The sequence below is a fragment of the Trichosurus vulpecula genome, chromosome 6 (genome assembly GCF_011100635.1).
Source record: "Trichosurus vulpecula isolate mTriVul1 chromosome 6, mTriVul1.pri, whole genome shotgun sequence".
Lineage (NCBI taxonomy): Eukaryota > Metazoa > Chordata > Mammalia > Diprotodontia > Phalangeridae > Trichosurus > Trichosurus vulpecula.
The window spans coordinates 58,548,640-58,576,364 of NC_050578.1; the positions used below are offsets into that span (position 1 = coordinate 58,548,640).

At 37.5% G+C, this 27,725-nt stretch overlaps 1 protein-coding gene across 4 annotated transcripts in view; it reads left to right on the plus strand.

The window, feature by feature from the left end:
• Positions 1-27,725, plus strand: part of LOC118854471 (PDZ and LIM domain protein 5-like) — a 133,921-nt gene that overhangs the window by 51,505 nt on the left and 54,691 nt on the right. For all 4 annotated transcript variants that reach the window (XM_036764832.1, XM_036764836.1, XM_036764834.1 and 1 more), the window contains exon 3: positions 11,507-11,658. In XM_036764832.1, the coding sequence (XP_036620727.1) occupies positions 11,507-11,658 (152 nt within the window). The remainder of the gene's footprint in view (positions 1-11,506; positions 11,659-27,725) is intronic.

A 27,725-nucleotide genomic window follows, 5' to 3' on the forward strand; every position in this document is an offset into this window, starting at 1 on the left:
AAGCCCCAATGGTAATTATAGAAATCAAACAAAAAGAGGAGGAGCCATAGAGCTTCATTATGTATATAATCATGGTTTAGCTAATGGCTTGATTTACTGCTTAGTATTGGGCTTGAGTCCAGAACTCCAGGCGTCAAGGCCAGTGCTGTTGGACAGATTTCCAGACACACAAGACCTTATACTGGTCACTGTGGCCTTGTTATGGCTTTCACCAATCAGGACCCCACAGTGCCCATAGTCCCCATCTTTGAAAAGAAGGGAAGGAGGCACAATCTCCCATCTCTTCTTTGGGGTCAAGCTTGGCATCTAGGTGGTGCAGTGGATAGAGTACCCTGCCTGGACTCAGAAAGACCTGAGGTCAAATCTGGCCTAAGACACTTACTAACTGTGTGACCCTGTGCAAGTCACTTAACCCTCTTTGCCTCAGTTTCCTTATCTGTAAAATGAGCTGGAGAAGGAAATGGCAAATCACTCCAGTATCTTTGCCAAGAAAAACCCAAAAGGGGTCATGAAGAGTCAGACACGACTGAAAAACAACTGAACAACAACTGGCCATTATAATTTCCCAGCCCTTGCATTTTTTTTCTTTTTTTTGGTAAGTTGTTGCAGTTAAAAAACACTTTTTTCAGTTGACTCAATATCACGAAGAATCTAAGCTTCCACCATCTGCTTTGAGTGTGATCAAATGACAAAATGCATCAGAAGAAGTTGTTATTAACATGTCCATCAGCTGGGCATCAGATATCTAGGGGAAGGAAAGTTTCACCAGGTATTTTCTTTGGGAGCTGTCAGAGGAGACAACATTCTGATGAGGGAAAGGCCAGGCCCTTCACTGGTTCCTTTTCTTTCCCTGCAAATTACCTCTTCCCACCCTCTCTCCCCAGTTCCAACCTAGTTCCTTGTTTCCTCTGTTTTAGATCTACATATCTACCCTCTGTCTGTGTTTAATTGAGGCAAGAAGATATCACCTGGCCAGGAAGTGGAACAGTTAGATTCTGTGCCCAGATTTTCCATTAACTCACCATGAGGCCTCTCTGGGTCCCAGTCTCTTCATCACTACTACTTATCTCTCAGGGTTATTATGAGTAATGTGGTTAAAGAAGAATAAGACTGAATGCTGTACAATTATAGTGACCAAGCTTGGCCCCAGTGAAGAGATGAGAAAATGAAGCATGGCAAGTGGACTTGGGGTCAGAAAGAGCTGAGTTCAAATCTTGCCTCAGACATTACTTGTGTGACCCTGGGCAAATAATTTCACCTCTGTGTTTGTTTCCATATCTGTAAATTTGGGGCTTAATGACCTTTAAGGCCCTTCCAGATCTAAATCTGTGATGCTATGATAACCTTCCCTTTTCAGAGGTGAGGATTATTTTATGGGTGTATAATATTGCATATGAAGCAGTGAGGTGGTGCAGTGATTAGAACACAGGGCCTGGAGTCAGGAAGTCTCAAATCCAACCTCAGACACTTATTAGTTGTGTGACTCTGGGCAAGTCACTTAACCTTGTTTGCCTCAGTTTCTTCATCTGTAAAATGAGCAGGTGAAGGAAATGACAAACCACTCCAGTATCTTTGCTAAGAAAACTGCAGATGGGGTCACAAAGAGTCAGACAAGACTGAAAAATGACTCAGCAACAAATATTGCATATATTTTCAGACTCAATGAATATATCGGTTAGTTTTGCTGAATTGCTTTTTTTTCTCTTTTTTATTCTTTGTTTTTTTTCTGGGTGGGGAAGGACTGAGCAAGATATTTTTGGAAATAAAGTAAATATGAAAACAGAAGATATAAATAATTTTTAAAATTGAGCTTCTTAGCACTAAATGATTTCTAAGATCCCATAATATTCACAAAATAACGTGATTCTGAGAAATATAGCTTAAACGCATGTGACAGATTGATGAGATTTTAGTATCAGTTTTAATGAAGTCTCTGAGGGATTGCTAAACTTCTTGAAATTGATTTATGTTGTTCTTAGTTTTGATTTTTTTTTAAAAGCTAAAACCACGAAATTGTGTCCATTTTACAGGTGAGATTTTGAAGTCTTCTGTGTGTAGGCAGGCTGTAGAAGAAAGCTGGCGTCACAGTTGATGACCCTCAGCAGCTGCTGGTTCATGAACTCTTGCTGTCTCTGTAGATGAGTTATAGCCTCTATCCAGTGGGGTTTTTTTTAGAAGCTCAGATCTAAGTGGTGCAATATTTTTGGACATTAATGCTTCCCTTGTTATTTTACAAAGGAGTACAGTCAGTTTTCCCTCTAGCTTTGAGTGTTATGAGGAACTAACTCGGAGTCTTCCAGCAGCAAATTTGTATGGAGGGTGAGCCTATGTGCCCAATTTAATGTTGAGATCCAATAGACTGACAATAGTCACAATAGTAATAGCTAGCACTGAGACAGTACTTATTAGGTGCCCGACACTATTATGTGCTAAACATTTTAAAAATATTATCTCATTTGATTCTCACAACAGTCATGGCTGATAGTATATTATGGTTGAGGAAACTGAGGCGGAGGCTAAGTGACTCGACCAGGGTCACATAGCTAATATGTGTCTGAAGCTGGATTTGAACGCAGGTCTTCCTGACTCCAGGCCCAGTGTTCTGTCCACTGCCTACCTTGCTGCCTCTAAAAATTCATAATAAAAAAATTCATCAACAAGGTTAGTGTGATATGATGGAGGGCGTAATCACTGTATACTTTGTTATCATCAGGCAAAAATTATAAAGTTAGGAATGAGGGATGGTATCAGATAGGGATGAGGAGTGGTCCTATTATTTCACTGGTATCAGGAATTCCTTGATGATTAGCCCCCTCCAATAATAATTACTAATAACATTAATTGTAACTAGTATATACATGACGCTCTAAGAAGGTGTGCAGAAGGCTTTCACAGATTATTCTATTTGATCTTCACAACAGCCCTGTGAAGTAGATACTATTATTATCTCCACTTTACAGATGAGGAAACTGAGGCTGAGAGAGGTTAAGGATTCCACCGGCCGGTCGTGAGTGCCTGAGGCAGTGCAGATATGCACCTTTTCTACCTTCCTTAGAGTTGCTTGGGACGCCGAGAGATTCAGGGACCTGTCCAAGGTTCTACTTGGGTTAGAGGCTGGTTCTAGCTCTTCCTGGCTGCAGAAGCTCTCTATTCACGGGGCCATGGTGCCTTCACATGTGTGACCATACTGTTAACTAGTATAACCAATTCCTTATTAAAGTTATCACTTATCAATACAGAAACATTTGTTAAGCGCTTACCCTATGTGGTAGAGATATTGGAGATACCAGAATAAAACAGTCACCATCCTTAAGGAGCTTATGGTCTCTGGGTAGACAACATGTACCTATGTAGGTCTATGTAAAGTAAATACAAGAGTAATTTGGATGTTTGGATGGGGGAAGGCATTCACATCTTGGGATCAGGAAAGCCCTTCTGCAGAAGGTGGCATTTGAACTGAATTTTGAAACTAGAGATTCTAAGGCGAGGGATGGAGGGTGGCAGAACTAGGTGGCTTAGTGGATAGAGCTCTGGGCCTGGAGTCAGGAAGACTCATCTTCCTGAGTTCCTATCTGGCCTCAGACACTTGCTAGCTGTATGACCCTGGGCGAGTCACTTAACCCTGTTTGCCTTACTTCTCCTCATCTATAAAATAAGCTGGAGAAGGAGATAGCAAACTACTCCATTATCTTTGCCAAGAAAACCCTAAATGGGGTCACAAAGAGTCTGAAACAACTGAACAACAACAACATCAAAAAAGGATTCTAAGAGGCAGAGATAAAGAGAGAAGGCATTCCAAGCATGGGAGACAGAGAGGCCAAGGGGCAAGAGATGGAATATTTTGTGTGAGGAATAACAATAAAGCCAGCTTCTCTGGTCTATAGAGTTTTCCAGTATCTATAATCTGTTTGATATAGTAAGCTATCTATCTATCTGTCTGCACACACACACACTATTTTATATATGTTATGTATATACACATAATAAAGCTTCATCTTCATCACATATACACACCTTCATGTGTTGAGACAGTAATTTCCCAATAGTCTGTTTTCTCCTTTTCCCATCATGAGTGAGAGTTCCTGGGCTTCTCCTCATACTCTCTGCTCCTTGACAATCATCTCGCCCTTCTCCCATCCTACCTATCCCCACCTGAAGTTCTTGACATGGTGCATTCCTCTTGCTACTCCTGACTCCAGGTATGGTAATAATTCCAGGCAATTGTATTTGTCTGCTTATGGGATGATGGCAAAAGTTCATATTATAACAATGACTTTGGACTGAACTTGGTTTGACTAGAGAGTTTAAATGTAGATATCTTAAAGGCGAAGTTGGTGTGAATTAGGTTTAATTGATTTATAAATGGCTGAAACCATATTCTGTGTGCGTAGTGCCGGGTACATAGTAAGTGCCTACTAAATGCTTGTTGCCTTGCCTTTGTTTTTTGAGATAACAGAGACATTTTGCTCAAAGATTACATGGGTACGTGAAAGTGAAGAGTTTCATGGGGAGAGGGGTGTGAAGCGTACAACAAACGGAAATTAGGAGCAAATTCACTTTAGAGACAAACTATACCAAATTCCTTATTTGCCTGGGGGGGCCCTGTTGATGTCCTACCATGTGCCAAGAAGAAATCATGGATGGTTGTATACACATGCAGGTTAGAGAGAAGATTGAATACAGTAACTCATGGTTTTTAAAAAGTACCACTGTATTTGATTCAGTGGAAAGCTGGCGTACTCTACTAGGAGGAAAAGAGAGAAGCATTTATGTTAGTAATTAGTATGATTTATGCTCAGCTTGACCCAGTAGCCTCCTTGTACAGCTGCTTTCCTACGTATTTTGCATTTATAAAATATATGCACAGTTACTGGGTGCCATATAATATGTATTGGACATATTGATGACAGAAAATTGTAGCTACTTCAAACAAATGCATTCTATTCGAACTTGCAAAACTGAGTAAAAAATGAGTTCTGTGAATAAATGGTGACCTCACTGTCTTTCCTAAACTGTTAAGAATTTATATTCTGTCTAGTACCCAATTAGGAAAATGGAAATGGATTTTTCTTTCTGTGCTCCAATGGTTGGATGAGGAGATTCTTCCTGTGGGTAAATGGAGCCAGTAGTAACATTTGTGAGATTCTTTATGTTTTCTTTTTGCAAAAACACATTAAAAATTTTGAGATATTTTTTGAAACTGGAGATACTTCCCAATAAATACCTAGGTAAATCCTTTGCAAGGTATGTTTATGGGTTATTAACAGAAAGGAGGTGGGTGCCCTTTAACTTTATAGTCTAGCAGCAACACCAATAATTTCTTAAATTTTCAGGATGCGCATCACGCTTTTTTCCTGTGAACACAGCAGCTTCCACTATTTATTTTTTTTTATTACCATTGGTCCAGGGTTTTATTATTGTCCAATATTATATGCTTCAATTTTTTGTGGCAAGTGGAAAACTTTGTGTATGGAGAAATGGAAATGACTAAAGTGTTGGGAAATACTTCATAAGAGGAAAGGCTAAAAATAGTTCAGCACCAGCAGGTTGAGGGGAATCTAAGTGCCAGGCTTGTTTCCATTTTTGCCAAGGATGCGGAAAGTGAGCACTTAATTGATTCAGGAGGCATCTTGGTTAGATATAGTTAAGGAGCTTTCCCTAACAAGTGTTTTAAAACATTGGAATACATTACTAAGTGGGATTGGGCTATCTTTTTGAGAGACATATTCCTTTTTTTAATTTAAAAATTTTTTATTTTCATTTCTAAATTCTCTCCCTCCAACCCCTCCCTAACCAGTTGAGAAAGCAAGCAATATGATACCCATTATATATGACGTCATACAAAACACATTTCCACATTAGTTAGCCATGTTGCCCCCTCCAAAAACAGTCAAGAAAAATTAAAGAGAAAAAATATGCCTCAATCTGTACTCAAGAGTCCTTCCGTTCTTTCTCTGGAGGTGGATAGCATTTTTTTTTTCATCATGAGTCCTTTGGAATGGATATGGATCATTTTTTGAGTTGCTAAGTCTTTCACAGTTGATCATCATTACAGTATTGCTATTTCTGTGTACTTGGTTCTCCTAGTTCTGCTCATTTCCTCATTTCATACAGCACATAGCATTCCATAACAATCATATACCATAAGTTGTTTAGCCATTCCTCAATTGATACACTGGAGGTACTGGAATAAAACAATCATTGTCCTCAAGGAGCTTATAGTCTCTCTGGGTAGACATGTACCTATGTAGGTCTATGTAAAATAAATGCAAGGGTGAGTTGGAGGATGGAGGGCATTCACATCTTGGGGGATCAGGAAAGTCCTGTAGAAGGTGGAATTTGAACTGAACTTTAAAAGAAACTAGGAATTCTAAAAGGCAGAGATGAAGAGAGAGGGCATTCTAGGCATGAGAGACATAGGCCAACAGGCAAGACACAATGTTTCGTGTGAGGCACAGCAAGAAAACCAGCTTTACTGGAATCTAGACCGTATAATCAGTGTGATGCAATAATCATCCTGAATACCTAGTAGAGCTTAATCTTCCTCTCTCTCTCTCTCTCTCTCTCTCTCTCTCTCTCTCTCACACACACACACACACACACACACACACACACACACTCACACACAGACTATATCTTAAGATAGGAAATTACTTTAGGGGATCTATAAGAATCATTTCTTTGTGCATTTAGACCACTATCTGATTAGAGTAGAAGTGAAAATCCAACATCAAATTAGAACAAAGGTTATTGATGGAAAGAAGATGCTGGACAGTTTTAACACCTCTAATTTGACCTATTCAAATAAGCCATTGATGTTCAAAAAAAATCAGAAATTGAAAACAATAGATATTGAACTTAATTTTCACTGTTTCCTACTGAAGTTTTGCCAACATACAATAGTTGCGACAAAAAGGAGACCAGAAGAGTCCAGGATACTGTCTTAGTCAGTCACATTTTTTCTCCTTGCCAAGAGGAGAGAATGGACAGCCAAAGGAACTCCATTTTAGAATACAAATTCATTTGTAAAATGCTACAGAGTGGAATTTCTGAAGATATTAATAGTATCACTTTAGAAATTATAATTATGTAATGGAATTATAAAATATACATATTTAAATATGTATTTATAAATTATGTTATAGAATTATAAAAGAGAAAAAACGGTGGAGACAAAAACAAGTCTGTGGAAGTTTGGCTTAAGACTCTATTAATTCATGTTATCCTAAGAATATTCACAAAAGAAGCTTGCCAGGAGGAGGACAGCAAATAGAGGTTCAGCCATGCTCTTGCTTTTGAGCAGCAGACATTGTAAGCTGAGGTCTCTTCCCATATATAGCTGGAAGTTTCTCTTGAGATCATCTGTCTTGAGCTTGCTTAGTACTACCCTCCTGTTCCAAAGTGGTTTCTTCAGTGAGATGACTTATCTCTGTTTGATGGTGATAAACCAAGATCCGCATTTATAGTATGTATGCCATACCTTAGCAATGTACATTTGCTGAATAGACAACAAATAATTCTAGGAATTGAGGTTCCCATTTATTACCTTCAAAGTCCCCATGTCTGTCATATGCACATCATATACTGGGAAACAAGGAGAACTCTTTGATCATCTAGCCATACTCTAATGTCTAGAGACCTGCTCAAGAGAATTGAGTCAAGTCAGAAATTCAGTCCATGAACAAGCTTGATGACATCTTTGTTCTTTGTTTTGCTATGAAGTCCCCTGTGTGTTAATGGCAACCTGTGTGATGGATTCTCTGAGATCTGGGAAACAGACAGTTAAATGTTTCCCAGAATTTTGCCAAGAACAGACCCCTGTATGTATGAGAACAAGTCTAAAAGTTCATAAGGTAAACCATTGAGTGAATTAGATGCTGTCCACCTCCACCACCCTTTTCTCCCTGTCTTTCCTCTCTTCTTCCAAGATTACAAAGTGTAGATCTGGGAGAGGAGGTAACTAGTAATACCTTGCTTCTCTAACCAGTCAGTGCCCCATAATTCTGGAAAATGAGTAAAACTGATGGAATATCCTTGACTGATGACTTTTCCTATATAAAAAGGTAAAGCTGGGAAGCGTTCTCTATTACTGCATCCACATGAACTGGTTTGATACTGCAAGCAGTAGCTCAGATAGCTTGTGCAGGCCTACTCTGAGCTGCAGATAGGAAGACTTTAATTATCCCCAGAGGTCCTAGATGACTGCAAAGAATAAACTTCCATAAATCTCATTTTGATATGCAAGTCTCGTGCATGGGTTCTCTTCCTCTCCCTAAATGGTGTAAATCACTGACTTAGACAGTATTTGCTCCTAAAGAGTAGAAGATTAAATGGGTAAAACAGATTAATCAGCTCATCTTCTCATGTCTGTCTACAGATGTGAACTAGTTAGTTTTGCCAAACCAAGTACACACTGAATAAATCTATAGTTGTGGTGAGTCAGTCTTAAAAGTTATCAACGGATAATTTCATGAAATATTTTAGGGCAGGGAAGGTACCAAAAGAATTGGAAAAAATCCCAGACAGTGTACTTCCTACCCAAAAAAGGCACTCATGACAACAGCAATAAATCTACTTTCTCATCTTTACAAAATCTCTGAGAATGATCCACTCGTGCTTCAAAAAAAAAACCCTTGACAAAAATGTGAGAAAGGGACAGGCAGACTTTTGTAAATTTTTTTTTTTTTGAGGAGGGAAGGCAAGGCAATTAGGGATAAGTGACTTACCCAAGGTCACACACCTAGTAAATGTGTCAAGTGTCTGAGGTCGGATTTGAACTCAGGTCCTCCAGACTCCAGGGCCGGTGCTCTACTCACTCTACCACTTAGCTGCCCCTGTAAATTACTTTCTATAGCAGAGAGCATTTTTATGGTCACAAAATTGAAAAGTGAAGAAAATACAAGGCTCCACTTTGTACATTGATAATATCACCACCATTTTACACTTGGGAAAACCAAGGCAGATAAAGGTTAAGCGACTTGCCAGACTCACATAGCTAGGCAGTGTCTGAGGCTGACCTTGAACTCAGATCTTCTTGACTTCAAGCACAGAGCCCTATCCTCTGTGCCACCTAGGTTCCTCAGTGTTGCTTTCATCCTTTGGTTGATGTCTAATTTGGAGTGACGGAGGCTACGAGTTAAGAGTTACTAACACTCTTGGCTGATGTACGGCACAGCTGCCTGGGAGTTCACAGTAGATTTTATTTATTCTGGAGCATTCCTCTCCTTCCTTAATCTCTTTGCTGAGGCTCCAGAACACTACATGGCTAGTTCTATGAGTGAATATGCAAAAAAATCAGCCTAACAATGCATACTAGGAAGCTAAATGTATGAAAAATGCCCAATATTCAGTCAGTGGCAGGCATTTGGAAGACCAGTTCATTAACTTAGTACTTGCAATGAATGAATGAGTGAATGAAAAAGCATTTATTAAATGCGAAATCACCCTAATTAGTCTCCTTGCTTCCAGGTCTTCCTCTCTCTAATCCAATCTTCACATATTTGCCAAATTGATATTCCTGAAGCATAAATCTGACTGTCTCACTTTCCAACTGAAGAAGTTTCAGTGACTCCCTATGACTCGTAGAATAAAAAATAAAATAAAAATTCCTTAGTGTGGCCTTCAAGCACCATAGCAAGAACTGTGCTATATATCTGGGATAGGCACTGAAGGTAGACAGTGAGTTGATCCCATGTTGAATATGAGAACATGAAATGGATGAAATTTGGGAGACTTCTTAGTACTCATGATGGTCTCAAATTGTCCCTGACTTAGAAAAAACCATCTTTAACAAGAAACACATACACACACACAATATTAGATCACCACAACCTCTAGAAAATCATTGTGGGTGACTTAAAAGTCAATTAAGAGAAATATTATGAGTATAAGTAGGGTACTGTGTTTGTAAGAATGACCTACATGGAAGAAGGCATGTAAAGGAGATCAGTAATAAATGTATGATTCAAAAAGGAGAACATCCAGAGGCGATGTGAATGAAGTGAGAGCAAAGGCTTTGCACAGTTCAAAGGGATGTGCTGGTATCTCCTGAATGTAAAAAGGCCTAGAAGAAGCCCTCTAACCACAAGCATTTAGTATGCATCCTACTGTGTACAAGAGTTTAGATACAAAGGCACAAATAATACCCTCCCTGCCCTAAGAATTTACATTCTTCTAGAAGGATACAACATGTGCACAAATAAGGTGTTTTGGTCTGGATATGATTTCTTGAGGAGTTCTTTTTTTAAATTTTCTTTTTTCTTTGAACTAAAAATCATTAATCACACTTTTAATAAAATATTATAATAATATTTAGAATATTGACAGAAAATTTAGAATATGACGGATACATTTTATTATTTCTTCATGGCTTCTTCCTAAACCAATTAATTATTTATTGGGACTTATTAATGTGTGTAAATGTCAAAACTGTTAAAATTTTTATTCTTTTGCCTCAGATATTTTTCATGTCTTACAGTTTTTTTTTGTGAAAGTTACATTGTTTTTCATCCTCCTTATTTTGATATTACTTTTGTTCACTTCTTTTGGCACAAGGAAATAGTAAAATGGAAGCAGATCAAACTAAATAGTATGAACACAAGCGAAATTTTATTGGGCAAGCGAAGAAGGGTTTGGAAATTAAGGACCTGTGATGCCCAGTAATTCTGGCAGTCACCACCAACAGTTTCCTTCCCATCCTGCTGAGAGATCCTGGAACAGGAAACACTCAACCTCAAAAATAAAATTCAAGTTCCCAAGCAATGGGAAAAAAAACAAAACTCCTTTTAACGTGTTGAGCAGAATTGTGGTTATCAACATGAATTATGCTAGCACTCTCTCAAGATGTTATCCTTTGAATTCAGATAAATAGACAAGTGTTTGAAACAGAGGTCCTCAGCCTTTTTGTCATGGGTCACTTTGGCTGTCTGGAAGCCCTTTTCAAAATTGTTTTTAAATGTATAAAATATAATACGTAGGATTATAAAGGAAACCAATTATATGGAAATAGTTTTCAAAATAACAACAATAAAAAATAACAAGTTTACAAAGCCCAGATTAGGAATTAATGGTTTAAAGAAATATTTTTCATTATTTATATAAGAGCATCAAAAAGAAAAATACATTTCCCTTACAATTCTTTTTTCTTCTGCTAAAATCTGAACTTTCCATGTACATTTCTAAGCCTGATTCAAGGCAACAACATGTTTATTGTTAGTCATTTCACTATCTTTTATTATGTAGCAGACTAAGGCAGCTTTTCTCTGAAAAGTTTTTATGGTTATTAAATGTGATATGACTCACATGCTGAAGTCTTAAGGTATAATTAATTGTCCTAGGTTCGGTTATTGTTGCAGATGCTTTTGTTTCTTACTGGGATGCTAGAGGACAGTAATTTATCCTCCTTTGCCTTAAATCATGTAAATACAATTTCTTACTTCTTTAGATTATTCTCAATTTGTTGAAGAATGATACTCCTACCTAATGTATTGCAATGTGTTTATTCCAGTTAAAGGATGGCGGTAAAGCATCCCAAGCCCATGTGAAAATAGGAGATGTGGTTCTCACCATTGATGGGATCAGTGCTCAGGGAATGACGCATCTTGAAGCCCAGAACAAGATTAAGGCTTGTACAGGCTCTTTGAACATGACTCTGCAAAGGTAAGTTACTGTTTCATTCTAAAAAAAAAGCAATCTGTGTGTGCGTATCTTTTTATGTTTGGTATCTGTAGCCCTAAAATGAACTGTGACACTGTAGATTGTTAAAAATTCTAGGTTAAAATGCTTATTTTTGTTAATAGGATTCTTCATTCCCCAGGGGAAATTTTGGGGACAAAAGGGCAAGAGAACTGTCTTTGCACATTTGAGGTGTCATTGGGGGATTTGTTTAAATAATGGATGATAATGGATTGTTTCTCACATTCTAAAATTGGAAGTTTATGTTGGGTTTAAGCTCTTTTCCTTGGCTATGTATCACGTCTTCATACCTGCTGTTTGCTTTCACATCATGCTCCTTGTTTTACTACCCAATATCTTATTTTCCAGTCAAAACACTTCTCTCGTTCCCATGAGAACAGATGAAAACCAGATGTTGCCCTTTTTGGATGAATTTCCAACCTAAGTAATTTGGTACTGAATCTAATAAAGAATCCTTTGGGCTACCGAAACACTAAAAATTAAGCAAACTCTTGTTTTTGGGACTTGAGGAAAATATTTATTTATTAATTTATTCATGTTCCTGACCTTAGATACTTAAAAGATTGAAAATGTAGAGGCGTTTAATGTCCACAGCTATTTAATGTAATCAAAACTAATCAAATTCTTAAACAATTCCTTTTTCTAACCAATGTTAGGTTGTTACCAATATTGTATTCATTTAAGGCAATTTGAAGATAAAGAAATTCAAGGGAATCGTTGATAATACTATTAACCAAGAAAGTTGAAGAATAATTTTCATATCAATCGATTTATCAACTGGCTTTTATGATGATGATAATGATGATTAAGATCCTAATGTATTCCAGTACCTGGGCTGGGTTATTGTATATACATATATATATATATATCCATATATATATATATATGGATATATGTATATATACCCATATATATAGATAGATAGATATAGATATAGATATAGTGTGTATATGATGTATTATATTATTATGATGTTTATTAAGCTCCTGATATATTCCAAGCACTTGTGTAGGATAAAAATACAAAAAATGAGGCAGTCCCTGCTACTTATATTCTATCAGGAGGCAATACATGTGTGTTGTTGTTCAGTCGCTTCAGTCATGTCCGACCCTTCGTGACACCATTTGGGGTTTTCTTGGCAGAGATGCTGGAGTGGTTTGCCATTTCCTTCTCCATCTCATTTTACAGATGAGGAAACTGAGGCAAACAGGGTTAAGTGGCTTGCCCAGGGTCACACAGCTAGTAAGAGTCTGGGGCCAGATTTGAACACAGAGAGATGAGTCTTCTTGACTCCAGGCCTGGCCAGCGTTCTATCCACTGCACCACCTAGCTGTAACATGTATGTATACTCACACAAATACAAAATATAAAGTAAATACAAAGTAACCTAATGAATAGCATGGCTGGAAAAATGAGAAAAAAGCCTCATGTAGGAGCTATCTTTGAGCAGGGATTTGAAGGGATTCTGAAAGGTAGAAGTGACGAAGAGGAAGGCATTCCTGGCCAAGGATATAACCTGTCCAAATTTAGAGATGGTAGACCAAATGTAGAATGTTGTTTGTAAGGAACAGCGAGTAAGTTACTTTGGCTTGAGTGCAGAGTGCATGTAGGGAAATAATGTTTAATAAGCCTGGATAGGTAGGTCTGAGCCAAACTGTGAAGGGCTTTAAATGCCAAACAGAGGAAATTGCATTTGATCCTAAAAGTAATAAAAAGCCTTTGGAGCTTTTTGAACAGGGGAGTGACTTGGTCAGAACTTGTGCTTTAGAAATGGCATTTTTTCAGCTGTGCAGAGGAAGGGTCAGAGAGAGACTGGATTCAGGGAGACCATCTAGAAGACCCCTGCCATCATCCAGGTCAGAGAAAATAAGAGCTTGAGCTAGAGAGAAGAGGATGGATGGATGGATGGATGGATGGATGGATGGATGGATGCAAGAGAGTCAATCAACAAAGCTTGGCAACTGATAAATATATAGGGATGAGAGAGAGTGAAGAGTTAGGGATGACTCTGAGGTTGTGAACCTAAAGTGGTGCTTATAACAGAATAAGGAAGTCAGGGAGAATGGTGGGTTTGATGATAAAAAATAATAAATTCTCTTTTTGATATGTTAAATTTGAGATGCCTACAGGAAATCTTGGTGATACAGACTAAAACTCAGAACAATTGGGGTCAGAAAAATAGATCTGGGAGGCTCTTGCATAGAGATAATAATTGAAACCACAATAGCCGATAAGAACACCAGGAGAATTTCTAAGTTCTTTTTTCCTCTTCAATATATATTTTAGACATGAACATTCCTCTCATTCCTGCTGCTTCAACTTCAGTCTTTGCCCTCTTTTTCTACATTCGTACCTGGAGGATAGCAGGTGGTCTTCTTGATTTCAGTATTTACCCACTCAAAGTGGAATTTCCCCTCTGTTTTTGGCCTTCCCTGGGGTATATATGCCCAGTAGTGGTGTCACTGGGTCAAACAGAAATCTACTCTGTGTTTTTAAGCTTGAGCCAGCTGGAAACAATTCTTATAATTTAATATTAATCTAATCCAAACATTATAAAGAGAAAGAAATGGCCAAAGATAGGCAGAATTACCCTAGGGCTCTGAAAATCTCTCTGACAAACCAGTTTCAGTTACAATTTATGATATTGTCAAACAATAAATAAAATTACAGAATGAGATAAAATAGAACTCCAGATAAAATTCTGTTAACATTTTGATTCATCAAACAACAACAGTCAATTAACTTTTGGCACTTTCTTGGAGGATAATTTTTGTGAAAGCATTCAATCCCTTGTTGATCATTCCCTTTAAGAGTTCTCTTTTCTTCCTGTTTAGAGGTTAATTTCAGACATTTCTATTCATAGTAGGATCATTATCCCAATCTGATAAACTCTTGAGGAAATGGCATGGTCTCAGGTAGATCAATCAAGGACCTCTTGTCTTTGGCTTCTATTGCCATCTTAATTATTAATAACTTCTGGGAGAAGTCCTTGATCAGAAGAGGGGGGAGCCGAAAATTGTTTCAGAATTTATAATTAAAGACTGATAAGTTTTCTCTTTTGATTCTTACAAGTTTTTCTAAGTGTCCTTGAATTCTTCATATTCATCATTTCTTATGGTGGAATAATAATCCATTATATTCATATACCTCAATGTGTTCATTCTTTCTCCAGTTGATGTGCACCCACTTTGTTTCCAATTCTTCTTCTACCACAAAGAATGGTGATTATAAATATTCTTGTATATATGGATGTTCCCTCTCTGTCTTTGACCTCCCTGAGGTTATACACCTAGCTAGCACTGCCTCAGTGAATAGGTACAATGTAGTAATTCTTTTAGTACAATGTCATATTATAAAACAACATTTTCATCATATTGCTTCCTTCTCATTGCTAACTGTAACAAATTAAATCTTTTCTTCCTGGCTTATGTCACCTCTCATAATCTAGCCCATTCAGGCTAGTCTCCTTCAACTTTACCTTCCTCCACTGTGGAGTAATGAGGCTGACAACTTTATATAGCGCTCCCTTGCTTAAATCCAATCCACACATAAGTCATGACACCACCTTCATACAGTCATTGGTCCTCTTCAGAAGAAGGACAAACAACAATACTTTCCCCCTGCCATAATTTTTTTTAACTCTATAACTTCTTTAATGTTATTCCCTTTCACTTTAAATATTCTTGCTATATTGCCCTGCTGATCCTAGGTTGCCCCAATCCTTAAAAGTGAAAAGGGAGATAGCTGGGATGGGAGACTAGATTTCTCTTTCTTCTCCCATAGTAGCAAGCATGATGGTCGTGGTGCTTCCCACTGCTAATAATAATACTTTGGAGTTGCCCCAAGCCACCAGAGCCTGTGGCTACTCCCACAATCCTTATTTCATGCCTGGACTCCCAGAGAGTGTAATTTTGTACAATTTATTTTGTTTATTTTTCTTTTTAAGTTCTTAAAAAAAATTATAGCTGTATTTTTTTTCTTTTTTAATAGATAACTACCTCCATTTTAGGGTGAGGGTTACAAAGTCTCAATGTCCAAATTAGAATTATAAGGAGAAGATGTTGGGAGCTTTTAAATTAGAGTAAAAGATAGTGTTTGATTTAAAAGGTCATTCTAGAGCCATTACTCTTTTCTTAAAATCATAACTTTCAAGGGATGTGAAACACAAATATGTTGTTCCTCAGTCATATTTTCCCAAATAAAACTCTTGAATTACTCTACCAGGGGTGGGGAACCTGCAGCCTCCAGGCCACATGTGGTCCTCTAGGTCCTCAAGGGTGGCCCTTTGAATCCAGACTTCACAGAACAAATCCCTTAATAAAAGGATTTGTTCTGTAAAACTTAGAATAAGTCAAAAGGCCATACCCAAGGACCTAGATGGCCACATGTGGCCTCAAGGCCACAGGTTCCCCACTCTGTATTATACCTTATATATTCTTAGTAGGGAATTGAGACTAGATATTATTATTGTTGTGTTTGTTCTCTTCTCGGAAAGGAGTGGTCAACAATTTTTTTCCTCTTCAGTGCTGGAAGTCTAAGGTTATGTCCAACTGGACAGTAAAAAAAAAGTTTATTTAGATTAGTTTTTAAACTAGGGAAAAGAATATGAAAATTGTAGGGTCATCAATCTGACCAATAGCAGGATAAGAATTTTTTCATTCTGACTATATTCTGCCTATCACACTGACTTGGATCAAAGTAAATCAGTTCCAAAGGACTATCAAATTTCTACCCAGTTGCAGATCTCTTTCCTCTAATAATAGTTTCTATCTGTTTGTATCTTGCATATACCTCTCCCTCCCTCCCTCCTTCCCTCTCTCAATTAAAATGTTAGTTTATTCATCTCAAGGGTTTTTTGTTTGTTTGTTTTGTTTTGTTTTGTTTTAGTACACCCAGGGACTAGTACAGTCCCTAGCACATAGTAAGCACTTAATAAATGCTTCTTGACTTATCAACTTATAGGTGACCTTGTTTGGAAATTTACTTATTTCAATAATATCTTGTGTTTAGTAGAAAACAATCAAGTTTAAAAAATGAAGTATTACCAGTCTTTCAGCTATATTCTCCCAAGAGTTTGTATTTAGTTGAAGCTCATTTTGCCTTTTATGACTAAGAAGGCCAGGAAACTGAACTCTCTTTGCCAATTTAGCAACATGACTCTTATTTTAGGGTGAAGAGGTGAGTCAATGGGGTACATTTTTACCCAATTTTTTATTTAAAAATAGATCTCTTATTTCACAGGTTTAAATGAAACTTACCAGGACACGTGGAAGCTATATAGCTTTCCTAAAATTTTTTATTTTTACATTATCATGGATGGCATGTCTGTTTTGTTTTTTTGTCCCCCACCATCTTTTAATTCAAACAGTGTGTTATGGTTGGAAATGGATGTCTTGAAAGGCTTAAGCTTTGTGAAATATTTTCTCTAGCCTTCCCCTTCCAGAGTATCAGGAGTACAGTGATTGCTAAGTTTCGATGACATGCTTGATGAATTTTATAAGTACTTTGATTGGAAGAGAAAAGGAGTGAAACTGTTAGTAACCTCATGTTTCAGTCTGCTAGATTACTTATTTGGGCTTTATGGGTCTCATGCTACTATGCTTTGGCATAAGTAAGTGAATACAAGAATGCAGCCAGAACTTTTTCTGACAAATTTAAGTGTATTAAATTTTAATTATTAAAAACTTCAATTACTGTCTCTGCTTAGTAAGTGAAAAGTTTAATAACTTATATGTATTAAATTTTTAAAAATTAAATTCAGTTAATGCAGCTGATATTAATGGAATATTTCTCACGTGTCCCCTTCCTCTCTATCTCCATTGCCACCATGGATTGTCATCATTACCACCATGTCTTCATCACTATTTTCCTGGACTATTACAGTGGTCTCCTATTTCTTATCCTCCAATTCAGTCTTCATATGACTTCCATACTAACCTTCCTCATGCATAAATCTAGCCATGTCACTGCTCAGAAATCTTCATTGTTGCCTGCTGAGTAGTGTTTGAGCCCCTGTTCCTTCCAATTGCCTTTCCAGGTTTATCTCAAACTCTCCTCCATATGTTCTAGGTCCCACTTAAATTGTACTTTCTGGACAAAGACAGGTAGAGAAGTAGCTAAGTGGATATACGAGTCTAAAGTCTGCTCAGAATTGTTGAAAAGGGAAGGAAGATGTGAGAAGTGGATGCAAGTTGGATTTTTGCTTAGGACCTTGGATAATAGCTGATGACAGCTTCTCTAAGAGCTACTATAGGAACTGGATAATTTCAATCAGTCAACAAAGTTATTAAACACCTACTGTGTTCCAGGTACTGTGCTGAGGGCCATAGTGGACCCTGAGCAAAGTTAAAGGTGATGATGCTTGCTTTAAATGAAGCCTTCTTGAACCTTCAGTATGGCCAAGAGAAATAGCAATCTGCAGTTAATGCAACCATTATATGCAACAATAATGCAAGAGAAATAGCAACTATGCAGTTAGTCATGAGATATTTACAAGAGCTAATAACAAGAATGAGTTAATTGGAGGTGTTTTTCCAGCAGGCTTGGAGAGCAAAGGGAATTTTGCAGCAACATGCAAAGGATTGCTGTGTTTATTTTTCTGACAGTCCTAAGTAATGGTTTATATAAAACACAAGTTGGGTCTCCCTACTAGAGAAGAGGGTCCAGGGACTGGAGCAACACCCCACCTATCCTCTAGTTTATTGGGATGAATTAAGTGTTCCTTGAAAGAGTAGAAGAAATACTTCAAAGGGAAAAAGAACCTGAAGGTGCAGAGAGGCATCCTGATTTGTGTCTGACTTCAAGGAGTTTACATTCTTCTGCATTTGAACAGTTAAACTGGTTGAGGGAGATGTGGCTGAACATTAGTTTATGAAGAAAAAGATTGTGGGGTTTCAGTAGACTGCACACTCAATAGAAATCAATAGTGTGCCAAGGCTGTGAAAAAACTTAATGACATCATAAAGTGACATTGTTAGGAGCATAATATCCAGAATGAGAGAAGTGAAGGTCCTGTTGTGTTCTGTCTTGTTTAGGTCTTATCGAGGGGTTAGTTCTTGGGATCCAATTTGTTGTGATATTGAATAATGGAGATTTTTCAGGGGAAGGGGAACTGTGATGGGACAAGGTTTAGAAAAGGTGCCTTAGAAAACTAGTTTATCCTGGTACAGAGATTTAAGGGAATTTTCATAGCTCTCTTCAGGTATTTGAAGAATTATCTGGGTCTTGATCTGTGCTGAGGTCACAGATCTATTGAAGTTATAAATTTTAAATTATAAATAGATTATAAATTCTAAGGAGTGAGATTGTGCTGTATCCAACTCCTGCTATGTGCATTGCTTTGCACAAAGTAGACACTTAATGTTCCTTATTCTGCGTTAAGAATTAGGAGACCTATACATGAAGTTATGATGTAAAATAGCCATGGAACTGTTATCACAAAATCATATGCATTTATGTGCTCAAGAATTCTACGAACAGTAAGTGATACGAAATTTTCTTGGTGGAGGTGTTGTGGTTTGAATTTGTTGGTAGAGGAGGTGAAAATGGACCAGGACCTTGAAGGATAGGAAGGAGCTAGATTACTCTGGAGTTAATTTTTGATAAAGAATTACAGAGCCATAGAAAACAAAAACCAGCCACCAACAAAAACAACTTTCTTTGTCCCTGTATGGCTTGGAGTAAGATAATGGGGCAAGTCAAATCAAACCAGCAAGCATTTTTAAAGTGCATGAGAAGGAAATGAAAAAATTTAAAACTGAAGCTATAAAATAGTTGGAGGAACCACACAAGTGATGTCTTTGGCCACCAGAGGAATCTTTTTTATTTGAACGACTTCTAGGTGCTTCTGGTCCCAGCAGCTGCTCAGAAAATCACATGACTTTTCTTTGCATTTTGGGGAAGCTTTTTGCCTGCCTTGGCTGGTACATTTCCATGTTTGAGTCTGAAAACTTAGTATGGGCTTTTAAAAGCAAGTTTCTCCTTATTATTTCATAAATCACTGATTTTCAGGGCATGTTATTTTCTACAAATAACATTTGAGATTTTCTCTGCAATGTACCATGGTCCCTTCACCAAAGGCATACTCTAATGCCTCATTGTGGTATGCAAGTTCTTTAAGGTTATTCTAGCAAAGCACAAGCCTCGGCAGGGCCTACCAGGCTGTTAGGGGTTCCAAGTGTGGGCCTGATGACAGACTGGGTGTCTGCTGTCTGAGGACAGCCTCACAGCATTTGGAACAAAATCTTGATCTACTAGCATGGAAGAGTTGTGGTCTGCCCCCAGGGGAGGAAGAACCCACATGAAGAAAGTCACAGATCTTTGAAGTATTGAAATATACTGTGGTTCAGCTGAACAGTCTGTAGCAGTACTTAATATATTGTGGGGCAAAAGCCTTGTTGCACATGTCTAGCCTAATTTCAGAAGAGTAGAGACACAAATAAATTTTAAGGATAACCATGCTACCTGTTTGAACTTGGGCAAATCACTGACTGGGCCTCATTTTAGTCATCTGTAAAATAAGGATGTTGAACTCATTGCAGGGGCTCCTAACCATTTTTGAGTCATGGACCCTTTGGGCAGTTGGAAGCCTCTGGAGCCCTTTTCAGAATAACATTTTTAAATGTATAGAACAAAATATAGACTCACAAAGGAAACTTACATTGAAGTACAGTTATTTTTTTTTTTAAATTTCATAAATCCTGAGTTAAGAGTCCTTAGACTAGTTGACCTTCCAATTCTGATTCCCATGAACTTGCCTGGTCATGCTTAAACATTCCACAGCATTTGTATACTAGTTGTACATCCTTAGGACCAGTCCCTTAGCTGCTATATGTCTCAGGCAACTCCCTAGGACTCATCTACAAGTCATAGACAGAATCCCATTTCCTTTGGTGGAGCAAGCTCCCACACTGATTCAAGGTAGATCGAAGCCTTAAAAATAAGCACGTTTCTATGTGACATTGGTATACATCAGTTGGGGCAGTTCCGAGATTATATTTTGGAAATGAGTGCATAATTTGACTTACAATGTTCATTTCGAAGTTGTTTAGATATTTTTTTGTCTCCTGAAGAACTGGAGAAAATGATACTTAGCCCTGCTCAGCCATTGAGAAAGGTTCCTCCAGGAATGCAAGTGGAAAAATAGTTGTTAGATTTAGAAAGTTAACAATAAGGGCTTTTCTGGTAAGTTACCTATAGTTATTAATATATTATGTATGTTTTTGGTGTCTGTAGATTTTATAAAAAGAGAAAAGTCAGTGGAATATAACGAAGGGAGAAAAGAATCTAAATAGATGATATTTAATTAGTAGGTGAAAATTAATTTGATGTCCACAGTAAAATTTCTCCCATCTAGGAGCTTCTAACTATATTATACTTTCCAATGGAAGAGAAAAGGAAGGAGAAAGTGGAAGAAATTGGCTGTGAACATCTGGAGTCTAGAAAAGATGCTGTTCAAATGGGAAGCATGTGTGCATGAGTTTGATCACCTCAGAAAAAGTTTCAAGAGTTAAATGAATATGGATTTATTACCAGCTAACTACTGCCTGTTGGCTTGGTTGAAAATGATTCTCTTACCAATAATATATGGCCTATCTGGCAGCAAAAACAGTGGCAGCAAAATGAAGCTAACAAAATCCTAGCTTTGTTTATTCTGCTAATCCTTCCGAGATTTTACGGGAGAAGAAATACAACCATAATTCTGTCTTACTGTGGGGAAAGCCAGAAAGATAAATAAAGAATTTTCTTCTCATCTTCCCCAGTCCAATTTAGTTTAAATGTCAAGTTTGACAAGCAGATTCTTAACTTCAGATCGAGTAACTAATGTGTGTTATGCAATTTTATGTGATTTTGTTAAAAAGAATTTTCTGTTTTATAGTCCCTTATCAGCACCAACAATCAGAACTATAATGATGCTTAAAAAATGTTCAGTATCTTTTTCTATGGAGGTCAAAAAACACATAGACTTTTCACTTTTATTGCTCTAGAATGAATAAGTCTTCACGTAGGAGACTTCCCAGTGCTGGCAGAAGCATGGGGTTTGAGTTTTTAAAATATTTTTAAAATAATATCCAAGTCCATTAGTAGACACAGGACAGGGATAATATTAATCATATAAGTGGGAAATAACTATATAATCTTTTCCCTGTGGGCTTTAAAAAATAAAGATCTAGCTTTTTTTTGTACATTTACCAAAACATATCCCCTTAAAACAAACAATACTAATAATAATAGCTAACATTCATTTAACACTTTAAGATTTGCAAAATATTTATATGTCTTATTTAATTTGAGGTATTACGATTTATCCTGAAACCAAAAGACAGCTAGCTAAGTATCTGAGACAGAATTTGAAACCTCCCCCCGCCAGTTTTCCTGACTCCAAACTCCAGCTATTTTGCCATCCCGATCCCTCTAGAAACAAATAAGACAAACAACAAATCCATGTATCCTTCAGTAATTCAGCCTCTGAATCACAGGATTTAAGAGTTGGAAGGAAGATAAGCAACCATCTAATTGAAGCTATGGGCAGAAAGCCCCTTCTCTACCATATTGGACAGATGAGCATCCAGTTTTTATGGAAGAGCTTCAATGAAGGGAAAATGCTACCCAAGCAACTACTGCTATGCCTTGGAATGCCCTCCCAGGAACCAAGGAAATAGAAGTCCATAATTATTCATTCCAGCTGGCCTTGACATTTTTCTTTGGTTAATATTTTATTTTATTTACCCACACACCACACTAAGCAGCAGTTTGCAAAAAACCTAAGCAAATTAGAAAAATAGGGCCCTACCCTGTTTAGCCTACTTTTTATTTTAAAACCGAAGTATACTGGCTAACTTTCAGTGTGGTTAGTGATGAGGTCTAAAAAGATGAGGCATGGTATAAGAAGGCTTATTTGGAAATAGAGTATATAGAAATACATGTATATATTGTATATGGAAATATACAACACAATTACATATATGTAGTGTGTGTGCGTGTGTGTGTGTGTGTGTGTGTGTGTGTGTATGGAAATAGAGACTTTTAAAGAACTGAAGAAAATTATTTGGAGTCAGAATCCAAAAAGTTATTTGCTAGGCTAGAACATTGGGCTGAATCTAATAAGATGAAATTCAAAAGGGATAGTTTTTTTTTTTGTTTGTTTTTGCAGGGGAGGCAATTGGGGGTAAGTAACTTGCCCAGGATCACACAGCTAGTAAATAAATGTCTGAAGTTGGATTTGCACTCAGGCCCGTCCATCCCCAGGACACTATCTACTGGGCCACCTAGCTGCCTCAAGGGGGATAAATGTAAAGTCATACTTGGGTTCAAACAATTGACTTTATAAATACATGATGAGGCAAGCATTGTTAGCAGTTTATCTGAAAAAGATTTGGGGGTTTTAGTGGATTGAAAAGGCAGTAGGAATCTTTAGTGTGATGCGGCCCACAAGCCTGCTTAGAAAGGGGTTCCTGAGCTGCCTTAAGCAAAGCTTCCAGGAATGAGGAAGTAAGGGTTCTTCTGTCCTCTGCTCTAGTCAGACCATACCTAGAGTGTGGTGTTCAGTTCTGGATGCTATGTATTAAGAAAGGACATTAATAAACTAGGGTGTCCAGAGGAGGACAACCAAGATGGTGACAAGCCTTGAGTCAACCCAAGTATAATTTGAATGAACCAGGAGTGTTTAACCTGAACAAGTGAAAACTGGTGTGGGTGTGGGGGTGGTAGAGAGGGAGTGGGGTTACAAGGCCTCATAACTGTCTTCAATTATTTGAATATTTGTCATGTAGAAGAGGGAGATTAGCTTTTATTCTATTTGTTTCCATAGGATAGAATCAGGAGCAAGGGGTAGAAGTTGCAAAGAGAGAAATTTAGGCTTCATATCGGAAAAAAAATCTCTTCTTAATACCTTTAGCCATCCCTAAGTGAAGTGGTTCTGCCTCAGGATGTAGGCTCTTCCTTACTCCACTTTCCCCATTGGAAATCTACAAGAAGAGGTTGGATGACCACTTGTCTTGTATACTGTAGCAGACATTCCTTTATGGTTATGAATCGTACTGGGTTCTGACTCTAAAATTCTGTGGTTGTATCATTTTGTGAAATTACTTTATGGAGACAAATAAAGGAGAAGTTTATGCTTTTTGTGGAATATTTGAGCAGCTAAAACATACTTGATATGTCAGCCAATCAGATATTTGTCAAATGCCTATTAGATGTGCAACTTAGAGCCAGGAATTATGGGGGTTACCACAGAATTATAATATAGTCAGGGAGAGGAAACTGATATAAACAAGGTAATTAATGAAGTATAATATGGACTTTTATACCAAATAGAAATATAGCGAGAAATCTGAAAAGGGAGAACTTGCGATCTGTGGTGGTCACTGTAGGCTTCATGACATCATTGATATTCTCTTCCCTCTCTCACTGTACATCTCAGAACTTAATATATTCACCCACCCTATCTGCCTTTCCTGATACTAAAAGATCTAGGGGCCTTCTAGACTTAATTTCTCTGTTTATACCTTTGATCCAGTTTCCTCCAGCCTTCTTTTTCAGAGTTTGGCACTTTCCTTCCTTCGCATTTTTATCCTCTTCTCCACTAGTTCCTTTCCATAGGTGTATATACTTGCTTTGGTTGATCCTGTTAAAACACAGTAAACCCCTTTCTCCTACCTCACAGCCCACACTCACTGACATTCTATCTCTTCCTTTCTCTGCCAACCTCTTTCTGTATTCACTGACTTTTCATTCTCACCACCCACTCTTTACTCAGGCCCTTGCAATCTGGCTTCCATCCTCACCCTTCTGCTGAGCTGTTCCCTTGAAGTTGGACAATGACCTCCTAATCAGTTGGTCCAGTGGGAGTTTCTTTGAAGGTATAACTGCTAGACAAATAAAATACTTTGAGCCACAAAGCAGAAATCCACTTTGGAACCCAAAGCTTTGGATTGGTGAGAGTTTTCCGTATCTAGCCCAATCCAGACCTAGCATCCTGCCCTCTGCTGCACATGTATGTCTAGATTTCCTTTAGCTCTGGGAACAGAAATCAGATCAAGACTGCCATTTCTGGAAATGAGAGAATAAGTCACTGCATACAACTTGCTAGTTATATGACCCTAGACAAGTCACTTAATCTCTGACTGCCTCGATTTACTCAACTATAAAATGGGGACAATAATATCACCTCCTTCACAGGGTTGTCATGACAATCAAATGATGTAATATTTATAAAATGCTTAAGCATGCTTAATACTTAGTGGGAAGTACTTAGTACATGCTTATTCCCTCTCCTTCCCCTATTCAGAGCAGTTACTATTTAAAAGAAGCCATATAACTACATCATTATTTTCAAAGAATCTGAGTTAAGAGGAGTAAAAGTTGGTGGGGAAAAATATTCAATATTGATTCTTACTCCATAGTAGCAATTTTAAAAGTGATGTATACTAGGTGAAAAAACTTCATGTCTTATATATATTTAACCCAAACTCTTCTTGGTAAAATGAAATTTTGATTGAAATATGTGACTCACCTTAAAACAAAGGAATGTCAGTCACTCTTAAATAATATTTTTTTTCCTCAATTACATATAAAAATAACTTTTAACATTAAAAAAATTTTTGAGATCCAAATTCTGTTCCTTTCTCCTCTAGGCCCTCCCCAAGATGGTAAGCAATCTTTTGTAGGTTATACATGTATAATCGTGTGTAAAAGATTTCCATATTAATAATTTTGTGCAAGATGACTTGAACAAAAAGAAAGTTAAAAATAGTATACTTCAGTCTGCATTCAGACAATATCTTTTCTTTCTCTGGAGGTGGATAGCATTTTTCATCATGAGTCCTTTGGGATTTTATTGGACCACTGTATTGCTGAGAATAGCTAAGTCATTCGCAGTTATTCATCATACAATATTGCTGTTACCGTGTACCATTTCATGGTTTTGCTCACTTCTCTTTGTATCATTTCATGTAAATCTTTTCAGGTTTTTCTGAAATCATCCTATTTGTCATTTCTTATAGCATAATAGTATTCTATTACAATCATATATCACAACTTGTTCAGCCATTCTCCAATTGATGGGCATCCTTTCACTTTTCAGTTTTTTGCCTCCACAAAAAGAGCTGCTGTAAGTATTTGTGTACATAAAGGTCCTTTTCCTTTTTGTGTTTTATCTCTCTGGGATACAGACCTATTAGTGGTATTGCTGGGTCAAAGGATATACTAACTTCTGGCTAACTGCTTCCATTTTATGGGTGAGTTCATCCCATTCACATTTATAGTTATGGTAACTTAACTGTTTATTTCCTTCCATCCTTTTTTTTTTCTTTCTTTATACTTCTCTCTTATTTTTCACCCTGTCCCTCCTCACAGGTGTTTTACTTTTGATCACCTCTCTGCCTTCTATCAGCTCCGCCACCCCCATCCCTGTTCCTTTTTGCTTCCCTGTAAGGTAAGATAGATAACTGATTGTGTATGTTATTCTCTCTTTGAGCTAATATTGATGAGAGTAAGATTCAAGCTTTCCCTGCCATTCTCCCATCTTCCCTCTCATTGTAATAGATGGGCTCTTTCACGCCTCTTTTATGTGAGATAATTTACCCCATTCTATCTCCTCCCTCCCTCTCCTGGCAAATCTTCTTTCTCATCCTTTAATTTGGGGGAGAATATCACCCCATCATAATCATTTCACTCCTGCACCCTCTGTCTCTGTATACTCCTTCTAATTGCTCTTGTTAGTAGCAGAGTTCTTAAGACTTACAAATATTATCTTGCCATTTAGAAATATAAACAATTTATCGTTATTGGCTCTCTTATGTTATCCCCTCCCCCCACCCCCTGCCAAAATAAGCAAGGAGCTTCTGTTCTTTGAAATATCTTGTTTAGGCTTCATACTTCTGCAGAGGTATACTAAGTGCTTTAGCAGCATTACCTCATTAATTCCTACAGTAACCCTAATGTACACATCCTCTGTATTATAGATGAAAATATTGAGACAAAGCAAGTTTGAATAATTATGCCAGAGACATTCACTGTTATTGAAAAAGAAGTCATTGTCCTACCCACTGTAGCTGGAGCATATGGAAGGACTCAGCATTTTAGAGCTAGAAGGGAATTTAGGCTTCACCTAGTCCAACCTTTTCTTTCCTTTTATAGATGAGGAAACTGAAGTCTTAGTAACTTGCCTAACATTATGCAACTGACTAGTAGAGTCAAGTAGAAAAGAACCAGATTCAGGATGAATTACTCCTTCTTTTCTAGAATTACTCATCTGCCTGATCCCTCCTCCAAGACCTTGTTACATTTAAGCCTCTTTTTCTCATGTCCTTTTCCTTCTCTCTTTACTCCTTTTTTTTGTCATAAGAAAACCCCTTGACCCTGATATCATCAGAGACCAGAGGCCTCTCCCTTTCTATATGACCTTGGCGAGTTTGCTTAATCTCTCTATTTCCTTGTCTGCAGAGTAAGCCTCAATGCTCCCTTCCAGCTGTGGAGACATAATCCTATAAAGTCCTGCCTTGGACACGCTCATATTAGTTTTGTGAGCCCAAGCAAATTCTTAACCTCTCAGGCTATTCTGTACCGTCAGAAAATTTCCCATATTTGTGAAATCATAGGTTGAAGCCCCTGCTACTCCAGCCCAAATAAAGCCTACCATTTTCTTCAAAATGAAATAACATTTCAAAGGAAATAATATTTGTAAAGCACTTAGTATAATGCCTGGCACAGACTAAGTACTATATATGTATGTATGTATATATATATATATATATATATATTTCCCCCATCTCTTTCTTATTTGTAGATTTGTAGCTTATTCAAATGCTAAATTTGTTATCCTTTGGAAATCTCTCTAACCTTAGTGGGTTTCTGTTCCTCAGTAGCTACATGAAAGTTCTTCAGGAAACTCTCTTTTCAAGGATTGTTCAGCTAAACACTGTTAGTGCCTAGTGCCTTGTACCTTTAAAATGTTCTGATGAGAGCTTTGGAAGCTTTATGTGTCATTGTTTTTTTTAACTAAACATGTACATATATGGTATGGGCTTAAG